Source organism: Rhipicephalus sanguineus, chromosome 2, assembly GCF_013339695.2.
Source record: "Rhipicephalus sanguineus isolate Rsan-2018 chromosome 2, BIME_Rsan_1.4, whole genome shotgun sequence".
NCBI lineage: Eukaryota > Metazoa > Arthropoda > Arachnida > Ixodida > Ixodidae > Rhipicephalus > Rhipicephalus sanguineus.
The window spans coordinates 29962570-29981156 of NC_051177.1; the positions used below are offsets into that span (position 1 = coordinate 29962570).

Consider the following 18587-nt stretch of genomic DNA (forward strand, 5'->3'; position numbering starts at 1 on the left):
ATGGAACCCTTTAACCGATACATCCACTAATCGAGGACACTAATTAAGGGCAAGCTTGTCCACCGATGTAGTTACGCTACCCACTCTTTCATGCTGGAAAACGTTTCTACGGCGACAACCGAGACTCATTTGGAAATCATTGCGTAAGAACGGTTCTGGGAGAAATTGTCGAAAGCCGGCCGCCAAACCATGACTGCGACGACAGCATTCAGGACACGGCAGCTATAGGGAGACGCCTCGCAATTTTGACCGTTCGTCAGCTGACGCAAGATCTATGACTACGAATCAGTGCACGGGAAGAGTTAGTGCCGTTTTCTTTTTCGTTTTTCTGTGTTTGTTTTTATTTTTGTTTTGCTTTTTCCGCTGTTTGGTAGTTTATGCGACTTTGCGTAGCTCCGTTTTACTCAGTGGTGCTATGGACGGCAAATGTACGCGTGTTGCCTTTCCAACCTGCGTTTTTAGCAGCACATCATCGAGTGCTCGAATCAGACATTTTTTTTTTTTTCAAACGTTCTTTTCCGTATTTTCTCTATACTTTTTGTTTACTCACAGCCGGCGTCATCGGTGCGCAAGACGCATCGCGCCAAAAGCTCAATTTTCGCTGCGCTAAGCGCTCGCACGGCTCGAGTCCTTTTATGACGCGGCGCCGAAGACGCCAGAAAAAGTGAAGAGACAAAATAAACGTGTTAGCGCGAGAGAGGAGACACGAAGGGGTGATGGTGAGCGCACACCGTCATACATTATATTCGATCCGGCAGTCTCGAAACGGCAGCGACAGCTATTCGTCCAGACCATTGGTTGAAGGGGGCTTAAATTAAAAGGAAAACAAACATTACGCAGAACATTTCTTTTAAAGATGGCTTTGTTGACGAACTTCACAAAAAAAGGGAAAAAAATAAGTGTGCTCTAAATTGAGCAACGCACCGTGTGCCTACAGCCATTAGAGTGATCACGGCCTTGCATTAGCGCTGTCGATATAGGTTTCTAAATCCTCGACACCACTGCGCTGTCTATACTAAACAGACAAAAACCCAAAATAGGAACCCCTCGGAAAAAACTAAAGCAAACTAGAGGATTTCTACGGGAGCGAGAGATCTAAAAGCAAGAAAAAAAAAAACAGTTGGTTTGATTTGACGCGTTTATAGTTAATTATTTTTATTTTTCTGTTTTTCATCTCGAGTTAATGCTGAAGTTGACATAAGGCTTCCGTCAGAGGCCTTTATGAACAGCCATCACGCTGTATCTCCGAGCACGAAATGGAAGGGAACGACACTTTTTTTTTTTTTTTTTGTACCATGCCAATGCCTCATGATCGGTACTCTATTTACGGTCAGGCGTTCTTTAAAGCTCAAGTGTTTCGCAAAACAAGGAACACAGAAGATGATAAATGGACTGTGGGCGAACGTTTGTCATCACGAAAGCAGGCATCAGCGAAGACTGAATGGACAGATGATGGAAGATATTGAAAAGCTTGGCTTGGAGGCGTAAGAGACGGTCAAAATTAGTAGAAAGCGAAGGGTGAAAGCTGGGTGGAGAAGGAGGGCGGAGGTGATGTAGGACATTCGTTCCTAAAGGACGATGAGATATTTTCCTCGAGACATGTCCTGACCTCCGAAAGGGACATCGATTTTGAGCAAACGCGACACGGGAATGTGTTTCGTGTGGGTTGTGCAAGCGCCCTAAAATCGGCGTCAAAGCTATTCATCGGGACAGTGAACGTGGGTTGTCGATATGACCATAACTAGATTTTACGAATGGAAGGACTCCAGCTAAGACGCTAAGGTTGCACCGGTTACGCCATAGCGACGACATTTTTCGGGTTGTGAAGCTCCCTTCATCTCGGTGGTTGTTGCTGTTTTTCAAAATTTACATCGACGTAAAAAAAAAAAAAGAAACGAATGTAAGCATCGCTTCACAACATCTGATCATTTGCGTCATTCAATGATTCAAAGCTACACTCGAGTTTCTAATCGTGATTATATTGTCAGACAAGCTAGCCAAGCCAAATTAAGTAATTTTTCTTTTTTCTTTCTTTATTACTTTTCATGCGAAGGAACTATGCCTTGTTGAATCGACCGAATTCAATAAAAAATTGCTCAGTCTCTGTCCCAGTGGTCTCTAAATTTTTGACGCCGACTGTCCATACCAGGCGGCCACCCATGAGATGTGTTCGGTAATATCACAAAATCTGATGGCGCAGTCGAAGCGAAGATGCGACGTTTCTTGGTATCGCAATATCCATGCCTGATAAAGCGACATTTTAGTGGAACGCAACAAAAATGGAGACTGACGAAGTTTTCAGCCAGCCCACCACATTCGATATATACGTTTACCTCTACTGGTCGAAAACGCAGGCCTTCGATATTACACGCGCCTGCTTCCTATGACGGTTGCGAAACAACGTCGTCGCTTAAGTGCCGTGATGTCGACCGCGCGGGCTGCCCACGCATCGCAGAAATGCCATCATTGCCTTACAGAGGAGAACCGCAGCGGTCGACGACAGCCTTATGAAACGTACATATGGGCCAGCATGTCTATAACGTCCCGCATGATAACGTGCTCGGTTCAACCGAAAAGCGCGGCCCGTATATTCGGCTCACCCTCCGTAGAAAACATGTTACGAGTGGAGGTTTCATGCCCGCTACACCAGAATTTCAATTTCCTTCGGTCCACTATCGAATCTGTAGAAACAAGAATAGGCATTTTGTTCGTACCCTTTTGGAAAAGGAACACTGTCACTGCGGCATTGCGAGGATCGATCGACACGGCTACGAAGACAGCGAATGCGCCTCTTACGAGAGAGGCTGCAGGACAAAAACTTCGCGGACGCTTGAACTTCGCCTTCAAGAGTAGCACAGAAGCATATATAGCACGGTACCTGAGCCGGCACTGTCATCGTTCACCGGGAAGGTGGAGTCAGCGTCAATGGATGCTCCGCAAAGCTACCACCAACTCTGCTTTGTATACATAGTATATTCCTTTTTGCAATGTTTAGCCGAGTAATGACCTCATTGCGTGTAATCCTATTCAACCGGCAACAGCAAATTTAATCACGAACACGACGCCGTCTCACTGCCGTCCCAGAGCTTTAAGGCCAGGTGAACATGACCTCACTGCAGATTCAGGAAAACGCAACGGCGGCCGCGTTCATTCCAAAACATAATACAGAAATGTCTACGAACGTGATCACAATCTGATATGGCAAGCACGTCTTGCGCAGGCGATGTGGTTCAATTAGATAAATTGAGTATACTGCAACACTCGCCGACGCGGGAACGAAATTATTCAGTTAGGCCGGTCTTGCGCGGGATCGGGAACATGATAACACTGATAAGACTAAAAAGAAAGAATGACAGAGGAATAATGATAATCGTTCGGGTTTACCGTTCTATAGGACGGTGTAATTGGCTATTGAACACGCGTTATTGCAGACTGTTCACGTTTAATCTCAGCAGTTTGGCATTTTTAAGCACGTACACAATTAGGTTCTGCATGGCAAGGGTGAGGATTGGAGACCGTTAGGCTGAACAGAGAAGTGGGCACTAAGCCCCCGTGGTGGCAAAATGAATCAAGAGTACATAACCTTACGGAACAAAATAATCGTAATATTGAATGAAGAGAACAAATACAACAAACTTTGTTTGTTTTATGTGCATTAGGGCTTCCTGAGTGCATGGTTCGCGTCCCAGCGAGCAGCCAATGCCACGCTTAATAGTTAAGGTTTCGTGTTACTCATTAAAGATAGAAAAGAGTGCGTTCCATGACTGCGCAAAAAAAGTATATCGTCGCGCGAACTCAGCGTAAGTGGGACTTTGCCTATCGACGGCAACGTGAGTTACGCAGTAGTAAGCAAAAGCCACGAACTACCGTTTTAGGTCACTCTCGAAGGCACCGCGCCGCACGGGGGCCCAAGTGAGAGGTCGTTCCCGAATGGCACGAGTTAACCCGGACGCTAGCGGCGCTTGGTATTCAGCGTCCAACAGAGCGGCTCTAATCCTCTCGACTGCATTCCGCAATCCACTAGCGATCGGATGAACACTGCTGCTGCAGCCGACCGCTCGCCAGGGAACATAGAGACCGTAATGAGCCAACCCGATTGCGACCCTTGGCACGGCACAGCTGGAGCTCTCGGATAGAAACTCTGCAAGAGTATGCCTCTCACATCCTTCCCCTCGCTTATCCGCTCACTCCGAAAGACTAATTATTCTTAAAGCCTCCCGCAACAATGACCCTCGCGAAATGCAGTGTCCGAGATAGCAGGCATCTCCAGCCTCGTCCAGAGTGGGCAGTGAACCGCTATGTCATCAGAGAATCAGGGATTCGCCAGTCGCGGCTGCATATAGAACCTCGCGCGCGGACGCTACAAACATCGACCAATTCTGTGCGAAACTAGATAACGAGTCGGCGCGAGATACGTTCGCTATAGCGGAGAGTGCGAATCGCAGTCTTCCTAAGAACGCCATTAAGCACGACTTGCACCGTACGAAGTCAACTGAGATGAACCTGCCGGTGTCGTCAGCGCTGCTTCGATGGGCAGTCGCATTCATGTCGAAGCCACCGCTGATGCCCTGGGCCTCTATCAGCGTGATCGACGTCCTAACGAGGACGCGAGTGCAACTGTACAGCTCGAGCGAACTTCGTAGCTTTCAGAGGAAAATGAAGCATGCTGCGTATAGACTTATTACTCACAGAGAATGCGAGTCTCGCCGGCTCTCCGCACTGACATCGTCCTTGACTTCGGCTTCGATTTGGGCGTGGTCCTCCTGCAGACAAAAGACAACGAAATACACATGTTATCCATTATGTAACCACACGTATCACAAACGGAACCACGTAACACGGCCGCGTAACATCAATGCATTGCAAAGTTCAGACATCCACTAGGGAGACCACATCAGGAAGACGAGTGGAAGCTAGTCAATGTCACACGATAGGGATATTTGAATGTTTCTCACTACAACATGAATATTGAAAAGAAAAGCAATAGCAGGGGGTGACCCGCCGCGGTGGCTTAGCATGTAAGATATAGCGCTGCTAACCTCGAAGCCTCGGGTGCGATTCCAGGGTACGGCGGCCACATTTTGCTGGGGGCGAAATGCAAAGAAGACCCGTGCTCTTATTTAGGTTCATGTTAAATAACCCCAGGTGGTTTGAGTTAATCTGGACTCCCCCACAACGGCGTGCCTCATAATCATATCGTGGATTTGGCACGCAAAACCCCGGCAATTATTATTATTATTATTATTATTATTATTATTATTATTATTATTATTATTATTATTATTATTATTATTATTATTATTATTATTATTATTATTATTATTATTATTGTGGCAGAGGTATCGCTGGCTAGTGCTAGCGGGAACCAAGGAACACTAGAATGAAGCAGAAGGAAAGCGATGTTATCTTCAGAATCATCTCACGTTAAAAGGGAACGAACATATCCCACTGCAACAGCATGTAAGACACGTACACCTACACCAACAAAAGCACAGATCTATCGTCAAAGACCCTTCTGTCTTACTATCACACTAGCTTTTTAGGTACCCCGGCAATGCACACCGTCCAAATAATGTTCATCTGTTACCAAAGAAAGTTATTGCCGCGAAACGGCAGCAAAATATTTGAAACAACGACGATTGTAGCACGCGAGGAGAGCACCGCCATTCAGCTTCACCGCAAGCTGACTGTACGTGCGGCGAAAACAACTAAACGACTGAAATTTTGCCAAGGCAGCAGCAGTAATTGCAAACGCGCCATATATAGGGGCGCGATCGCAATAACGGGCTCCGGAACAATAACGACACACCGGTCACGTTTCAGCGGCGAAGTATCATCAACGGTGCGAGCGAGGGCGATAAATGCCGAAGGAAACGGAGCAGAAACAAGGCGCAGGAAAACAAGGTGCATTACGGCTTTTGGCGGCTGGGAAAAGAGCCGCTACGCAATTAATCAGCACAAGGCCCCCGTGAGGCAAGACTTCGCAAGAACGGACACACAAAGGAAGCAAAAAGAACAACGAGGAAGCGAGAAATCTTTTCTTTCGGGGCGTGAAAGAGGCGTGTTGCTGACCACCGAGAACATGGCGATATGGCCGGTTGGCAGCAAGCGGGGCCCAGCCATTAATCGCACTCGGAAGGCACACGCCTCCATCTGGCTCGGTTGCCCTGGGATTCGCACCAGGTGGAGATCCCGCCGCCCGAGCTGCAGCCTTTGCTCTTTTGCAGTGTGACCTGAAAGGCGAAGCTAATTGCGCCCGTTATAGCGACGACCGAAATCACAGAGGTAAACTCATAATAAATAACATTATATGGTGTTTTGCGTGCCAAAACCACGATATCATTAGGAGACACGCCGTAGTGGGCTCCGAAAATGTCGAACATCTGGTGTTCCTTCACGTCCGCTGACATCACACAGTACACGAGCCTCCAGCATATCGTCTGCATCAAAAATGCGACCGCCGTGGCCAGGAACGAACCCGCGACCTTCGAGGTCAGCAGCTAAGCACCGTAAGCACTGTACCACCGAGGTGGACGCGGCGAACTTATAGGCACAGATGTGTCGTCTACAGGTAGCAGTCGCTCGGCAGTAAACCGTGCGCGACACTCGAAGCCAGAATGATCAACTGATGCGTTATAAAGCCAGTCGAAGCCAGATGGAGCCCGAAAACTTTGCCCTCACTCGTGCGTGTGAGTGTCCACGCCCTAAGAGGGACGCCGTCCGGTCTAACGGCTCGTTCACACTAGCGATTCACAGAAGTCGCAGAACCGATTGCGACTCGAGGCCGAAGAGCAACTCAAGGCGACATACGTTCCCACTGGCAGGTATACGACCAACCGGCCGCCGCACCGAAATACCGTGCCGCTCACGTCTGCTCGCACCGCCATCGCGTCCTCATAAAATTCACAGGGTCCCTCATGCATTCGCCTAAGACGACTCGAAGGCGAAAGCCATATCCTTCTTTTTCTTCTAAACCGATGTATTGATCCTCCCCCTCCCACTTCCGAAACCTTTCTGCACCTAACGTGGTTTTACCCTGCCTCCAGGATCGGAGGCATTGCAAACTTTCTGCACCTCACTTGGTTTTGTACTACCTCCGTGATCGGCCCATGTTTGAACAAGAGACGATGTCATGTGATCACGGCATCATGTGGAGTCAAGTTATGTGACGTCATAGTGATGTCACAAATTTTGGTGCTCTGAGACGTCTTCACGTGGTGATTAGTTTTTGCATCACTCGCGCTGACGCCGACGGTCGATTTTCAAGTTCGATGAGGCATCTAAGGCTTTCGACTTAATAAGCAGACATCCTCCTCAAGCACATCCGATCAATTCACAAGCTTTGAGACTGCATTCGCGCGTGTGAAAGAACTAGCAGCGAGCACACCCAAAACAGTCGCTTTTCGACCGTTTGCAACTTGTCGCTTCGCGACCAACCTTGTCGCGCGACCTTTAAGAGCAGCCGGTGCGAATGAGCCCCAATTCAGCCAAACCAGCACGCAGCCATGACATCCCGCTTGGTGGCGCCACGCTACACTATGGCGAACATGGTGACAGATGGAGAAAAGAAGGCAGCGCGAAAAAGGACAAAAATAAGAGAGAAGAGAAAGCATAGATGGTGGCGCGCAATAAAGCCGAAGAATTTCAGCCTCCGACCTCCAGCACGACTCGGCGAGGGCATATATTAGCGACATCGGCCGAGAAGCCACATTCCAGAAGTTTACCCATATCACGCTCGCGAGAGAAAAGTCATCTTTCACTAGGATTTAATTAAAACCTGGGGCACCAGCAGCGACACCACGTTGCCTGGCATTGGGTAAAATTGCACCGAGTAAAGTAATGGGATGTGACGAAAGGAGGCCAAGCCCCCGGGCTTTCCCTTTCTTTTAGGGCTGCCGGCACTGCTAGCTGTCACGATCCTGCTTGGCGACGTAAGGCAATGTACCGTTGAAGCTACTAGCAAAAACACAAGCGACAGAACTAGTGCCGACATCTAAGTATAATTTATACTTTGGAGGCGGTTCGTAAGAGACGGCGGCCAATCGCGATAGCGAAATTAGCGAACGCAACTAGCCGATAAGAAACGGCTCTCACAAAGCAAATGAGCTCGAAACGTTGATTTCATAACACGTGCACCTAAATCTGAATACACCGTAGTTATTTCCTTTCGCCTGCATTAAAATTGGGTCGTCATGGTCGGCAATCGAACCCGCGCCCTCGTGGTTAGCGGCGGAACACCGTAGTCGCTAAGCCACCACGGTGAAGTGCGTTATTTAAACTGTTCGTGTTCTATTTAGAGCCGGTCAAACGAACAGGCACCCAACAATTGCGCTGGCAAACACGTTAACTTGTGGTGAATTACAATCAATTATAAAGAGTTCCGAGCCCACATATGACCCGTATTTAATACGCAGGAAACGCAATGGAGCGTTGGAATCATGTTCGTATCACGCGCGCTTCGATAGCGTGGGCCAGAATTCACGGAGTGCTGATATGCTGGCATTGTCCTGAACAGAAAATTTGGGAGAGTGGAAAACTAGAACTGCGTGCGTGTCACTGTGTGAATGCAGGCTCAGTTATCTTAGTCTGCTGAGGCGTGCCCTGATGCGGATGTAAGTCGTGCATATTGGTATCTGTGAAATAGCTGTAGATTCGTAAATTACAATAGTACAACTCTAGAGTTCAACGTGGCTCTTCGATAACGCACAATAATATCAATACCTTATTCCTCTTACAACCTCCAAACGTTATTTATCGTATATTTGAACTCCTTGCTGCTATCATCGCTACCATTTTCGTTTTCTTATTTAAAGCACTATAATATCGTTGCGTGTGGTGAAAACAGTGCCCCACACCCGGATGTTGTTTCTATAATAGCATTTCCTGCCAGATTTCATATATCCATCAATACATTCGTGCAACGCCAGAGCTCGAATTCGCAATATACTGCCCAGCACCACACGCGCTGGTAAGAGGCGATTATGTACAGAGAAATTTCATGCCCTGTTTTTCTTTTCTTTGCCCAATGCCATGGGCCTCGTTTCCTTACGAAATGAGAAACTGCTTCGTAACCACAGAACGAGACCGCGTAGGCTGGTAACCTTGTCGGCATTCTTCGCTCGCGTTATTCGGCGCAAACTTATTTTCGCCGAGAAGTCATCTAAATGCTAAGAAGCGCGAGTGGCCGATAGCAGGCCAGCGAAGCAGTGACCATGAGCAGCCACCGAGACCGCAGTGCACTCGGTAAATTGAATTTAAGCACGAACCGAGTTAAACTCAAACGCCGAGCGGATGTGCTCAGAAAGTTAATTTGGCGAGCTTCTACTCCACGAGCAGAAACGTGGCTACGCATGAGCGTGTGTCTGTATGTGTGTGCGTGTCCCTGTGAGTGTAAGAGTTTGTGGTATAATGCAGAGGATATAAGAATTGTGCGCGTGTGCGAGTAATGTACGTGCGCATGCGAGCCTGCTGAGACAAGGTTTGAGAGAGCGAGCGAGATACTAGACAGTTCCTCGATGAGCACCAAAGAGCTTTGCACGGAGGTACGAGTAGTGTGCTACTCCATCCGGGTATAAAGATGATGCAGTGATGCTCACAGAGCGTGAGAGGTACGAAACATTCACAAAGCACACCAGGAGAAACTAAAGTGCTTGTAATAGTATGGAGAGCTGGGCGAGTTGGTTTGAGGGCATTATTGGAAACATTTCGGCGCGCACACAATAGACGAAAACGTTTGTCTTCTCGCCTTTCCTTTTCGTCTATTGTGTGCGCGCCGAAACGTTTCCAATAGAGCCCTAAAGTGCTTCAATGAGACCAGTTTCTACGAGAATGTTCAAAACTACCTTTGCTGCACGGGGCCCGCGATGATATCTTCGTTGCACGCCATTAGATGAAACTGCAGTACTCCACAAAGCACCGCCGACTTTAGCGACACTAGGGACAACTTAGGCTTCGCACGACGTCGTGCATGTGTCATCCCGGACCAGCGGACAACGAGGTCGTCTGAGGAGGCGGGAGATCCGAAGCGGGCCTCTGAATAAAACGCGACCTCCGCGCGCGTTTCGAAACGCGAGGCTTAACTGACCATAAAACTTAGTTTCGACCCCGGGCCCATAAATAACGTCGTGCTCCGCGCCCTTCATTCTTTCGAGCAGGCGGGCCCCGAAAATGAGGTTAGAAACTTGTAACCCGGTCCCACAAAACAGCCGTTTCCCTCATCCCTGTCCTTAGTTAAGGGGCTGAAACGAGCGCGCGATTCGCTGCCCCTCGCCTTTCTCTTCCACTCCGTTAAACAAAAAGAGAGACATTGAGTGAGTATTGTGGCTGGCAGACAGGCAAGCACGAGGGTCGCGTTGGATTCGACATAATTTGGAAGTGTCTGCGACAACCTCCCGAGGCGTACGCGAAAAGCGGGGCAACGCTAACGAGCACTCGTGGCATGCGAGCGATGAGCTCGCAAGGCTGACACACAACGGCGGCATCACTGTCGAGGGGGCGCTAAACACACTCCCTTTCTGCTCCCCCGCTCCTCCGCCCACGCCCCCTACACCCTGATCAGCATGCAAACGAGCTCTTTCTCTCAAGACGCGGCGTTCTTAGCGAGAGAAAGAAACTGTGGAGAGCGGCGTCTCTAAACGCCGCCAAAGCTCGCCTGCGAGCGACCCAAAACACACGCGTGGTGGGGCATGCAGTCAGTAAAAGAAAGCTAGGATAAATGACCCCGGCGTGAAAGCAGTGGCGCGTTTTTCAGCGTGCCAGAAAATACCCGGCGGTCTCGTCCTAATCAAGCGCAATACGAGCACATATACTTACTCACAACCCCGGAACGAGCTACAGCGACCTCTTGTTGCGTTGAGTGTGGCTATCAGATGGTAACGTAATAAACGATGTATGTAGAGTGTGTCGTAGATGAGATTCTCTGTGTTTCTGGAGAGGATGTAACACATCCACTTAATAATGCACGGCGCTCTACATAGACCATGCTCAGTGAATACCGGAGTCACGACGCTTTTAAAACTCGTGCGCTAATCGTAAACGGAAGAATCACCAGAAAAGAGGATGTTTATGTTATTCGCTAAAATTTTAGAGCCATTTTCTTTTCGCTGGGCATTCTATTGACACCATTGTACGACAAACATTGAAAACTGTAAACGTTAAAAAAGAAGTTAACATAGTCGTATTAGAATCGAAACGCCAGTATAAGCTATACCATCCTATAGCATCGCTTGCGAATGCACTGCGCTACGTCCCGCGCTCATAGAGTTAACGACGCACACTACAGCCAATATTTGGCTGAGACTCGATATGGAAAAGCAAACTTAACGATCATGAGAAAAGGTTTAAGGCGAGAAAGAAAAAAAGAAGAGTAACGGAAAAAGAAAAAGAACGGGTAAAATTGATTGAAGACTGAACGCTGCATCGGTAGAAACAGCGACGACGCAAAACGTCAGAGAAGCCGTGCTCTGATACGCTTGATTCGCAGGACGCGCGCGCCCCTTTCTCGGTATCGAACAGCAGCGTCCTCGGCCAACTCAGCCTCGGCGATAGCCGGCCAACTGAAAACTGTTGCGGCAAACGAGACGAGACGTGGCGACCGGAAGCCGGCGAGCCGCAAACGGAGTGCCTTGCTAGCCGCCACCACGGCTGCATGCCTTCCCCCCCCCCCCCCCCGTGCCCCCTCCCATGAGCTGATTGATGACTGGCCGCCAGGGTAGCTGGCTAACTCTGATTCGGACCTTCACGCACCACCACGGCAGCATGGCCGCTCACCATACACATTATCATAGCAGACGCCACGATAGCACAAGAGGACGTCATCGTGTTTGTTAGTGACGCACACACACACACACACACACACACACACACACACACACACACACACACACACTCTATATTATATATATATATATATATATATAATATATATATATATATATATATATATATATATATATATATATATATATATATATCTCTTCCGATGCACTTTCATCGCTTGCACCAGGTCGTGTTATTGGAAAAGTTCTTCGGACCGCCCCCAAACTCTTAATCAGGTCCTGGCTAAATGCTAGCTATATCCAGGAAACTAGACGGAAAATCTCCGGTTTCTTAGCTAGCACTTTAAGCGGGACCTGATTAAGAGTGCACTCAACCCGAGCGCGCAGGGACTATCGGTTTTAGAAGGGTTGCTGGGACGCCATATTCTTCAATCGAGAACTTATGCTTAGCTTCACTTCGCGAAGGTTTACGATCGAAACATGTATAGATTATACAACCTCCAAGGTCGTACAAAGCTATTCCAGAGACGCATTCGCAACTGGCGGACAATTTCGCTAACTGAGGCTTATCGTGACGTGTTGTGAAATCTTCTGAGCGTGCTCTCGCGAGAATGCCCCCATCCGAGATTTTATGACATTGCCCTTCAGAGATGCGAAAATAGACCGTTTGATTCTGGTGGCAATATGTCTCGCGGTGTGTTCAATGATTATAAGTTCTTTTTTTTTTTTTTCAGGTAATCGAGATATCGTGAACGCGGGTCTTTACTCAAAGACTGTTCAATATCAGTGTGTCGCTCGAACGTCATATAATTCAATTAGAACGCTTTATAGGCGGCATGCGTGTTCTCGAACATTTATCGCCGTAATCACGGAGACTGCAAGATGTGCTAGAATCCAATAAAAAGGTTCTATACTATGTCTAAGAAATAGTAATGCGATTCATTGCATTAAAGCCCTTCTTTGCAGCACGTGCGACTGCTGAGTGCAAACCCCTATTCGAGAGGTGCCGTGTGATGGGGCGATATGCTTCTCAATTAACGCGGGAGAAATCGTGAAACTTGGCGATAAGTGCGTGAGCGTCCCGTCCATCGCCTTGATGGAAAAAGAAGTTCGGTACATGTCCCGTGCGCATGACCACCGCAAGTGATGTGGGCTGACAACACTGTTTTTTTTTTTTTTTTTGCAGATAAGTGCTTTGCAATCTTTTTTGTCCACGTGCCGTTTCCTTATATTCTGTCTCGTTTCGGAAATAAAACTTCAGTTGTAAGTCAGCACTTGTCTGTGTTTCTTCCTGGTCCCTCATCCTTTTTTGCGCTGTTAGTAACATTATGGATCACCAACTTGCCCAACGAATCGCTCTCTTAAATGAAAAGAAAGTTCTATTGAAGTCAACGTTGAAAACTTGATGCGCTGGATAAAAACTATAGCTGCTATTACAAGCTTCGTAGAAAGCATATATATGTATAAAAATTAAAATCGCAAATATCCATAAAGGAGGAAGATTGTGTTCTTTCCAATACGGGCCATTTCTACAACGAAACGGAAACAACACGACGAGTCAAACGCAGTTTTGCGTGCTACTCCAGAGATCGAATTGCGCGGATCATTACATGTGGCTTTCCTAAGGACCCTGCGCAGGGTTCCACATCCTGCAAACTTCGTCAATTTACTGCAGGAGCACCCGCGTCCACGCAACGAGGGAGTCTACACTACTGAAAGTAGTGCGAGAGAACAAAGGAGAACACAACGAAAGAAATAGATGTATATTGAGAAGCCAAATCAATATGCCGTCCCCAATCGACTCGAAGGAAGCCTGCTGCGCTTGTCAACAAACACGACCGACAGACAACCCGGGCAGAAAAGATGTTTGTCAACAGCACAAAGCGCGAGGCTCTCGGTTTCATCATGTTCCTCACAAACAAAACGCAGGGCGCGCGTCCTTCCTTCCTGGCGACGGTTCCTCGATTCAGCTGGCGCGGTGTGGCAAGACAAGACGCGCGAGGGGCACGGCGCCAACAACTTTCGCCGCATCGTCGTCCAACCGTCAACTGCGCGAATATCGCGGCAGACCAACGGAGAAGGGGGGACCACCGGTGACGACGACGACGAAGGGGAGAAAGGGTGAGCACCGTCTAGAACGGGGGCATAAAGGTAGACGTGGAGGAGGAGGAGGGTAGGATGTACAGTGGGCGCTCGTGCGACAGCGTCGTCTCTGCGGCCACCCGACTTCCGCGGTCTTCGCTGATAACGCTCGGTACCCGCCGCCGTTGTCGACGTCGTCGCCATCGCGTACTTCTTCCTACCCCCCTCTCCTCTTCCTTTTTTTTTATTTCCCTATTTCTTCGTTTGCTAGCGATCCCCTTTTCCTCAATCCTTCCTTCCTTGCCAGCCTTCGCGATAAGGGCCTCCCAACCGACCACCGGCGCACTGCAGTTTGCCCGGGAGGCCGCATTGATGTCCAACGCTGCATTAACGGCTCCAGAAAGAAGCACGATCTTCCCCTCCATATTTTCTTTCTTCTTCAGTATCTAATACTCCCCTTTTTTTGCCCATTCTTTGCAGACAACGCTAAGCGTAGGGAAACGATATTCTTTTTATTCTTTCTGTTTGTCCCGATTTCCCGTCGGCCTTGAGGAAACGTGGGTGGAAGACAGGCGCGCGCTGTCAAGCCGTACGCATCGCTTGCGCAAAACCTCACTTCTGTTATTCTTTCCTCGTGAACGCACGTTTCACTTAAAGGAAGCCCGACGACGATGTAGGCTGAAGGAAATTAAGCCTCCTCCCTGTTGTTTATATTTCTCTACAGCCACGAGGTAGTTGCGGAGAGAGGGCGAAAGTAGCTCGTCGTAAGCGGGAAAGCCTCTTCAAGAGAAAACTTGTCTCCGCCGACGTCATTTGTCAAATCGGGCAGCGTCGATGCTTTGCGACAGGAAGGGCCGTCAGGAAGGAAGAAGCGATGACGTTAGCCGGCCGTGCTGACGCCAGGGCCCGGAGAGACGGACTCCCCTCTAATCACTTTTCCAGTCGTTGTCAAAGAAGAAAACACTCATTATACAGCCGCAGAAATCGTCGAGTACATACACGGAATTGAAAACACTGCCGATGTGTCCCCCACCCCCCCTTCTCTCCTTCCTCCCTCGAAAATGCAAGGCTGAAAAGAAGAATAACGTCGTTGCCCAGTAATGTCCACGGCGAGAAACCGGATAACATACATACATACATACATACATACATACATACATACATACATACATACATACATACATACATACATACATACATACATACATACATACATACATACATACATACATACACATACATACATACATACATACATACTGTCACGTGGTCGTGACGTCGACGAAGACAGCAGTCGGCGTTTGCAGGATGAAACTGTTTATTTGGCCGAACTTGTGGCCGGAAATGAGAACTACAGCAATACACGCTGTACAAAGATAGCGGCGAACAGGGCATCGTCCGTCGATCAACTGACAAGTGGTGAAGCGCGTCGGCTTTTAAACAGGCGCTATCGAACTTTCCAGCGATATCGCTGCTTGTTGCGCATGTTCTAGAATAAGCTCGGGCGTTCGCGTCTTGCGCGCAATCTTAACAAAACGATCTACTAATCTCGCGAAGCTTCTCGAACACTGAGGCGCGGTTCGCGCTGAGCGTTGTTGGCAGTCTTTCTGGGCGAAAACAACGGAATACAACAAAACATACATACATACATTACATACGTACGTATGTGCGTGCGTGCGTGCGTGCGTACATATATACAAGCATACATAGATATCTAATTTCCGAAAGTTTCGGTCACGGCACGGCCTTCGTCAGAAGCCTGATAAACAACTATTCTGACTAGAATCTTGCCATGGTTAAGATGTTATCACTAAGTAAACTTGCTCTCTCTCCTGCGTGTCACTGAGCTGTCTATTTGAATTTATTTATTTATTTATTTACTTGCAGCCTGTCGGAGCAGCCAGGTCAGGATCCTATTTAATGTTTCTGGTGAAGCTTACCAGGGTTTTGGCAAATGTGAACGAAACGGAGCGATGCTAGCTAAGCAAAACACAGGCACCTGAGCAATGGCTGCATTAAATACACGATATCCTGCGGGTTTCATGTTTCAGAAGATATAGGATAATTAACACCGACTCTGCTTGCGTTAACGCAAACAGGCTATAGGCAACTTGGGCTCTTGCTATATATCTTGCTGCAGTCACTGTGAAGTGAACGTCTAGCAAACAGACCATCATCATGAAAACTTATCTACGTGTTACTTCCTTTCATTCAAGCGATGCAAAGACAAGCAGCCCTTTCCCCTAATCCCCGCCTTCTTCCCCGTGGTAAGCCTCTTTTCAGACGAGTTCACGGTACACTGATACAGAGCATGGATTCAGCTCTAACGGAGGCAGTTGCTTCAAAAAGAAAAAAAAAAGAATGTGTGGGTGATGAATCCTTCGATATCGGGGACTTAGGCGAAGTATTCGAGTTGATGCTGCAGCGGAAAGAGGAAGAAGAAAAATGCGCTGCCTGACCTAAGGATATCGGATATGCAATGAAGCTGGGCATACAATCCTGTTCAGAATACCAGAATACTACACCCTTAAACTAAAAAAAAGAAGAATAATGACACAGAAAATGGCATTGTAAAAAAAAGAAAAAAGAAGTGAGACGTACACGAGGGAACGGAGATTTTACAATGGAGCGAGCTCACAAAAGTCCAGAAATGTAGAGCACATAAAAACAGAGATTGAGCGACCTTCGTCATTAGTACCGACATATCGCACGGATCTTCGAATTGCTAAGGACGGTCGTCGTCATCTGCTTAAGCTGCTGCACGGCGGCGAGGAGTAATGAGAGAATATCTGTCTGTATCAGTCGGCGTGGGGAAGAAGGCACTGTGGCTCGCGGATTATTTCACTCGCATCGAACACCTGAGCCGCTGGCGGGACCAAACCGCGGTTTCGGAGCTTGCGACCGGCCCCGACAATTGGGTAAAAAAATGTCTGACTGAGGTTTTCCGGCATTTTCGTTTTCGCGAAATGATTGAATTATTGCCTGGCGCCGTGAGCTACAAGACGCAGGTGGCGGATTTCATTCCCAGTAGCGGCAACTGCATTATATGAGAGCGCAATGCAGAAAACAGTCTGTGCCTAGTCCTACATGTCCAAGTTAGAGCATAAATGATGAAAATTTATTCAACGCGAGCTGCTACACTATCGTTCTGGGTCGAAATAAAAAAAATAATAAAGGAAAGTGACGATATGTCAGTCCTCTAACGCTGGCCCTGTCACATCCCTCGTCCGTGCTACCGGCCGTTCACAATTAAGTACTTTCCTATAACTGACAGCTCTTTCAGCCGAAATGTCACGACAATTTGCGATCGACTTGTCAGTGCGCGAGTTTCGCAATAGACATTGACATGTAGGAAGGAAGAAGAGGCCATAAATGATGCCGATACGAAACGGCTCTCTCCTGTCATCTGTTCATTCATTCCCTTTCTACCTACACAAATTGTCACTACTACTTCATTCATTCGAGCATGATACACGCACTACGTCCATATTCGATCCTTCTGACAGACATAACTAAAGATCACAGACACAGATGGGAGAGATAGAGTGGCAGAAACGTCCCCGCCTCGCAAGCTCAAACAAATCGGTAACGAATTGAAAGCCAATGAGCGCAGCAGATGAATCCTCTACACCCCCTCCCCTCACATTCGGAAACGAGAAGACAATGTGCCGGCATTAGTAGAGATCCTCCGGCGTCCCACCGCGCGAAACGTGTACAGACGCAAGCGCGTTTTTGGCGTGGCTTTTGTACTCTCGTTACCGTCCGTCGAGCCTTTCTCGAACCGCCCTATTCGCAACAGCAACGTCGCGTTGTCGGCGGTCGCTGCTCTTGTTTGGGGTGCCTTGTCACACTCTGCGCACTTCGCTCGGCGTTGAAGCGATGGGCACTGAGCAAAGAGATGAAGAGCAGACGAGGTGGGGTGAGTGGGTAGTGGGGGGTGAGAGAGAGAGTGGGAGGGGGAGGCGAAGGGGGGATAGACAGCTATAATTCGTCGCGCCCGGAGGATGTCCTGGCCGTGTCGACAGCCGCGTGCGTGCGATCGTCCGCACCGTCCGTCCGCGGCGCGGGGAACAAATGGAGCGCGAAATCGAGTTACTCCGAACGACGGTTCCTTCTCGTCGCACCACTCGCAGTCACATTTGCTGTGAATTAATTTGGCTTCGGGGCGCCGCCTATTGAGCCCGCAGACTCACCCGCCTTTCTCTCTCCCATACACCACCATCCTTCTCACCCTCACAGCTTTCCCTCAATCTCTCTTGTCTTTCCCGCTGGTCATCTCCGAAGCTGCCATACTGTTTACGTGTGTCTTGCGGAAGACGACAATAGATAGAAGCAGCGTGGGGAATTGAGAAAAGAAGGAAATCGAATGTCATTCGGGACCGCTGAACACTCAAGCGCGCAATTCAGTTTCGATGACAATGTTTTGAGACGAACGATGAGGCCGCAGTATAAAGGTATCCGGCAACGTTGCCGAGACGACCAGCCGCACCGCCGCCTCTTGCTTCGAGTGGTCGCGCCTTCTCCAGGTAATTAATGTTTTGTCCGACCTTCTCGCACTGCGGGAAACACAAAACGCGTGAGTTCTGTTTCATTATTTGTGCAGAGGACCAGTACACAGCTTTTGCGTCATGCTATGTTTATGTCCATGCCCTATAGCTTTCGCAAACGGTGTTGAAATGCGAACACCAGCTGCAGGCAAGTGCATACTATAGTACTTTGACACGGCGA

General features: G+C 48.4%; 1 protein-coding gene across 3 annotated transcripts in view; it reads right to left on the reverse strand.

Annotated features, from left to right (window-relative positions):
* Positions 1-18587, reverse strand: part of LOC125756198 (uncharacterized) — a 478353-nt gene that overhangs the window by 120834 nt on the left and 338932 nt on the right. For 2 of the 3 annotated variants that reach the window (XM_049412273.1, XM_049412275.1), the window contains one exon: positions 4690-4763. The exons of the other annotated variant lie outside the window; for it this stretch is intronic. In XM_049412273.1, coding sequence (XP_049268230.1) covers positions 4690-4763 — 74 coding nt within the window. The remainder of the gene's footprint in view (positions 1-4689; positions 4764-18587) is intronic. 3 annotated transcript variants of the gene reach the window in all.